Source organism: Myotis brandtii, unplaced genomic scaffold, assembly GCF_000412655.1.
Source record: "Myotis brandtii unplaced genomic scaffold, ASM41265v1 scaffold68, whole genome shotgun sequence".
In the NCBI taxonomy this organism is placed as follows: domain Eukaryota; kingdom Metazoa; phylum Chordata; class Mammalia; order Chiroptera; family Vespertilionidae; genus Myotis; species Myotis brandtii.
Window position 1 is genome coordinate 3,409,869 of NW_005370657.1, and position 6,359 is coordinate 3,416,227.

At 35.4% G+C, this 6,359-nt stretch overlaps 1 protein-coding gene across 1 annotated transcript in view; it reads left to right on the top strand.

Moving 5' to 3' along the window:
* Positions 1 to 3,526, top strand: part of SCAI (suppressor of cancer cell invasion) — a 72,685-nt gene extending 69,159 nt beyond the window's left edge. The window contains exon 17 of the mRNA XM_014529420.1: positions 2,392 to 3,526. Within this exon, the coding sequence (XP_014384906.1) occupies positions 2,392 to 2,538 (147 nt within the window). The 3' untranslated portion in view covers positions 2,539 to 3,526. The remainder of the gene's footprint in view (positions 1 to 2,391) is intronic.
* The last annotated feature ends 2,833 nt before the right edge of the window (positions 3,527 to 6,359 follow it).

Here is a 6,359-nt window from a genome sequence, read left to right on the forward strand (position 1 = left end):
TGAGGGGCTGAGGGCCGTTTTCAGGCTGGCGGGCTACTGAAGCTCCCAGCCTCTTTTTTTTCTTTTTTTTTTTTATTCTGGTATTTATTTACCTTCTATAATTGAAACTTTGTTGCCGTCCTGCTTGCTCCAGCTCTGAGGCCACAGCTGGCTGAAAGCAGGTATCTGGGATTTGTTTAGCTTCTATAATTAAAACTTTGTTGCCTTTGGAGCTGTTGCTTTCGGATCTCAGAGCCAGGCCGCGGCAGGCAGGGAACCTTGGCTTCCTCCATCACTGGAGCAAGCAAGCCTCATGTTCGCTTCAGCTGCGTGGCTGCCGGCCGCCATCTTTGTTGGCAGTTAATGTGCATATCTTTCGGATTAGCCAATGGGAAGCGTAGCGGAGGTACGGTTAATTGCCCTTTTTGTCTTTTATTAGATAGGATGTGAAGCAGGTGGGTGTAAAATAGTAGTAGCTCATTGTGGTTTTAATTTGCATTTCTGGAATTACTGTTGAGGCTCAGCAACTTTTCATGTGTTATTCTGTGTTCTTCTTTGTGATGAAGAGTATGTTCAAGTCTTTTGTCTGCTTGGTTCTAAGTAGTTTGTTTTTTTCTGTATATTCAGGTAACTATAAGACACTGTTCATTGAGGTTTTTAAATTTTTAGCTATTATACTTTTCATTTCTCTCAATATATTTATGTTTTCATTGTGCTCTTGAATATGTAATAGGTAAAGTCCTTATCTGCTAACACTATCTCTATCATTTATAGTTTTATTTTTATTGTTTTTCCTACTGGTTATGGGTCTCATATTCTAATTTGTATGCCTAGTAATTTCCTTAAACTGTGGGCACTGTGAATTTTATAATGTCGAATTCTGGATTTTGTTGTCTTTCTATAAAGAGTGTTAGAAAGAAAAAAGAAGAATGTTAGACTTTGTTCTGGCAGGAGTGAACTTATTTGCAAATTTGTTTGACCTTTTCACAGCTTGTTTTTTAAACTTATTAGGGTGGATTTAGAGTAGTGTTAGCATATAGATAGAAACTTATTTCAGTCTAAAACGAAGAAGTGTGATTCTTTGGGGATCTCTTTCATATGTCCCATTTCAACAGATACTCTCCACTCCGGGGAATGCTTGCTCAGAACTCAAACATCTCCCATCCCTGTGTGAGCTGAGAGAATTATTGAGCTTACAGTAGTCCCCCAAGTAGTTCTTGGGGTTTTGTTGTTGTTTTTAGGGTTTTTGAACATTTTATCTTTATCACTCATAATAATTAGTATAGTAAAACAGAAATTTGATCTTTGTAATGTGTAATGAGTGAGGCTTGTAGGAATAAGAGAAATAGAAATGACATTTGAGTATAGGACATGTCCTGTGAGATGCATAGAAAAGTGGCAACTTCTTCAGAAAATTTTAAATGTGTGGCAGAATTATGGTTTATAGAAATTACCAAATGAAGACAAAATTCCTAATGAGAATTACCTGATTCTTGAAATCATCTTCTTTTGCTTTCATGTAATTACAGAATTATTATTTTCTTTTTTATTATTTTTTCTGTTCTTTTTTTAAATTTTTTTCTGAACTTTCATCTCCCTTTTTAGGAACTCTTTCTTTTTTTACTCTTTGTTAATATTCTTAAAAATATCATGTATTTTTATGGCTGCAATATTTCTCTCCATGCAGATTACATCAGTGTTTACAGATACTGCTCAAACTTGTCTTCTAAAATACAGCCCTAAATTTTCAAATTCTGGTTGAGAAGCAGTTCTATTTTTACTACCCTGTTACCACAAATAAAAAATACCTAAAACCTGAAGCTTTCTACTATCCCCAAATCATCTTCTCTTTTACTTCTCTTTCTCTCAGTAGTTCCCAACCCTTCTCTCAAGTCCTGAAATCTTAGTCATTTTGACACCTCCCTCTCCTGTAATTAATTTCAAAGGCTCATTAATTTGACCTTCTCAGTGCTTCTCATGGTTTTTCTCTCATTTTAATTTCTTTCACAAATCTTCTTTTTTTATTTATTTTTTCTTTTTTTCTTTTTTCTTCTTCTTATTCATTTTTTTAAGAAATACTTGTTGAAATATGCTAGGATTTCTCCCCTAACAAATAGTAATTGTATGGTTTCCACAGTGCCCAGAAATGATCAGCCCCAGTAAATATTTGCGAATTAACTCACAAAATTAATAGATTAAGTTGAACCATATGAAGTTATCATTTTTTTAAGATCAAAGTGGTCACATGCCAGCAATTTTATATGTTCAAAAAATGTTACCAATAAGAATCATACCAGTATGGAAGAAAAATACATATTGTTACTCTTTAATATTGTTAATGCTAACAATAATGTTAATGTTTATAATTTTCTTTCATTAAACTATAAAACTTGACTTTTCTCTGCCTGTTAGGAAACACGGAATTACCCAGAATCATATCCACAACTGCCAAGGGATGAAACGGTGGAGAACCCTCATCTCCAGAAGCACATTTTGGAATTGGCATCCATTCTGGATGTTCGAAACGTGTTCTTTGAAAATACCTTGGATGACTATTAAAACAAAAACCCTCTTGTCGAAACACTTTCATTTGCCACAGATTTTAAATGGTGCCATTTTCTAATGTGATGACAGACACATAGTGGTGTTACTTCGTTTTTATTTTTTAATTTAGGACCGCCATTTTAAAAACAAACCTAAAACATTGTTCAAACGTTTAGGGTGGCTGTTTTAAAATACAATCTTTCAGGTCTTTTAAAAACTCGCTTAATTTGGGGATTTTTATTTTTTTGGTTTTGAGGTATGGATATTTGCCTCCAGCATCTCACCCTACCCTCAAATAATCACTGTTCTCACTCTTCGAAGAGTAAATTATTTATTTTTGTATAATGAGGAAAATCCAGCTCTTAAACGTGGACCTTACAGTGTAATTGTTCACAGAGATGAAACTAGCCAGCATGGACTACTAACAGTCTAGAACAGAGTCCTGCCATAATATTTCTTTTCATTCCAAGTTAGTAGGTAGAAACTGTGTGAAGAGTATAATCGAGACAGTTCTTGAAATCATTTAACTTGCTTAAATACTGTCATAATTTCTAAAACTATATGAGATTGATTTGCGCCTGAAAGCTAAAGCTTTAATTGGGATCTGGAGAATGATAAATATCATCTGGAGTGTGTGAATCCTGTCCTATGAGATATGGTTGCATATTTTGTTTTCTTCGTTAGACTTTGAGTGCTGGAAATGTAAAAGAACAACTTTTAAATATTTCACTTAAAAATCAGATTGTCAGCTTTTTAATACAGTATTTCCAGTAGGAATTCTATTTAAATTCTTCATTCATACGGTCAGGTTTAAAGGCTGTCTCTAGATTGAAGTCCGTGGTGTAAAGTACAGAGTTTATAATCTTTTTGCAGAGTTAAAGTTTGTGAGACTTCAGAGTCAGAGATGGTATTAACTTTAGTTGGGGGCAACTGAGTTGTTATGTAACCTAAGATGGAAGTTGTTTTGCATTGACAATTTGGCAATAAGATGTTTTTAGAACTTCTTGTACTTAATATTTTATATTCACGCACAAGTTTTTTATTATTTTAAATAGGACTCAGTGTATAATATAAAGATTTTTGTGTTCTTCCTCCCTATCATCCCCTTCATAATTTCACAGGTACTAGCTATGATATTTGCCTCCCTCCCCCTGCCCTTTTGACTCCACTCAGAAAGTTATGAATCAAAGTCCTTCTACTTAATTTTCTATATACAGGCTCACATTCTACCTCTGGCAGGCAGTCCTAGGGGAAATGAGGTGATTGCTTTTGGTGCCTCTTTCCTATGTCCCTCGGGAAATTTTATTGTTATATATTTTTAACTTTGTTTTCATAGAGAATTACTTGGGTCTGAGTTATTCATATACTTGTTCTAATTTGCTGATATTATATCTGATATCTTGAAGTTATTGTTCTTGGTTTTGGGGGACTTTGTGGTGTTTTATTAATTAAAATTTTTTTTTTATTGATTTCAGAGAGGAAGGGAGAGAGAGATAGAAACATGAATGATGAGAAAGAATCATTGATTGGCTGCCTCCTGGATGCCCCTCACGGGGGATCCAGCTCACAACCCAGGCACATGCTCTGACTGGGAATCAAACCACAATCTCCTGGTTCATAGGTTGACGCTCAACCACCGAGCCACGCCTGTTTCATTGATTTTTAATTATTTTTGTTTGTGCTTTTAAACATATTTCAGAAAGCTTTGGAAAAGATATTCTGGATAAAGATTACCTTTTCTAGTGGGTTGTTTTCCCTTATCAGATAAAGACCACTTTCTCTTTTTCTCAGCCCCTAATAAACTTCATAGCTTTCGTGTCACCAAGGTTTTCACCTAGACTCCAGCAATAGACTGGCCTAGTTGTCCGACCTCTTGTTTCAATTCTCCCAAAGTTCTGTGCCAGTAACATTCCTAACACATATATTCCTGTTCTCTGATGCTTAAAATGATATTGTACATCCTGAGCTTTATCCTCACCTGTTTAGCATAAAGAACACTGGTCTGAGAACTAGGAGTCCTGAGTTCTAATCCCGCTTTCCTGATAACTAGCTGTATGCCCTTAATAGGTGTCTTCATGTCTCTGCTTTTTAGTATTCTCATCTGTAAAATGAAGGCATTAGCCCTAGATCCTGTCCAACTCACTGGTTCTATAATTTGAATTCTTGGTTCCAAAAGATACTGATTTCTCCACCCCGTCACCAGGAAAACTAGTTTTCCTAATTTTAGTGTACACAACATTTTCTTTTCAAGATCATATTTAACTAGTTTTTATTCAAGAAAATATCTTAGCTGTTATAGAAACTAGTTCAGAGAGAGAATCTGAAATATTAGAGGTTTTGTGCTTAGAAATCACAACTAGGGTTTAGATGATGACATTGGCTTCTTAAGCTAATAGTAGTGTAATTCCTTACTGGTAGTTAAAAATGTAAAGCGAACCAAAGTGATCTTGAGAGGAAAACTGCTAGGAAAGGCTAAGCTATTGTTTCATTCAGGCCTTCAAAAAAAAAAATGTGTATTGAACAACTGTACTCCAGATTTTGTTCCAGGCACTGGAGAAGCAAACAAAGTAGACTTAAAAATTCTGGTCTTCATGAAGCTTCATTCTAGTAGAAGGAGTCAGGCAATACATACAATAATTAAGTAAATTTATATTAGAGAGTTATAAGTAGTGTGAAGAAAAATCAGGGCATGGTAAGGAAGTTTTTCCATTTGTTTTGTGGCAAAGAGCAATGTAGAAATGAGTGATCAGGGTAGGCCTTACTGAGATTACATTTGTGCAAACAATTCATATTTATCTTTTCTCTCTGTGTGTATGGTTTTACTTTTTATTGTGGAAGTTTTACATATAAACAGAGTTTAATAAACCCTCTTGTACCCACTACCAAGCTTCTACATTTTAAAAAATGTATTTCTATTGATTTTACAGAGGAAAGGAGAGAGAGAGAGAGAGAGAGAGACAGAGAAACAGCAATGATGAGAGAAAATCATTGATTGGCTGCCTTGTGCCCTGACCAAGAATAGAACCAAGACCTCCTGGTTCATAGGTTGATGCTCAACCACTGAGCCATGCCAGCAGGGCCAGCTTCTACATTTTAAGGCAGGGGTCCTCAAACTACAGCCCGCGGGCCACATGCAAATACAAATATTGTATTTGTTCCCGTTTTGTTTTTTTACTTCAAAATAAGATATGTGCAGTGTGCATAGGAATTTGTTCATAGTTTTTTTTAAAAACTATAGTCCAGCCCTCCAACGGTCTGAGGGACAGTGAACTGGCCCCCTGTTTAAAAAGTTTGAGGACCCCTGTTTTAAGGTGTTACTTTAATTAAGGAAGAAGCAACATAAAAGGACAATCGCCCCAGTGGGCTCTAGGTGGCAGTGGCAAAGAATCAGTGCAAACTGCCCCCCTTTATAAATGTAAAAATAGCAAGCTTTTTATTTATTTATTTTTAGAATTCATAGAAACTAAAATATTGGAACTAAGAACAAAGCAAAGCAATAGGAAAGGGCACTTTTTTGTTTTCCAATTGCACAAACTCCCCCTGGAGATTCTGATAGTCTCTCACCTCTCGTAAGAATCACCGTAAATAAAATAGAAAGTGTAAGACTGCAAAAAGTCAGTTATACACAAAACAAAAATAAGCACAATGAAATTATTTTCTCTTTCTTTTCCCATATATTTCTGAAGTTGATAGAGCACTTATCTTCCCTATTTTACAGAAGAGAAATCTAAGGTAGTCCCCCACTCCCCCAAAAAATTTGTCAATTTATTCACAGTGATAGTGTTAGAACTCAAATCTCCTACTCTCAGCCCAGTCTTTCCTAGTCGCTCAGGTTT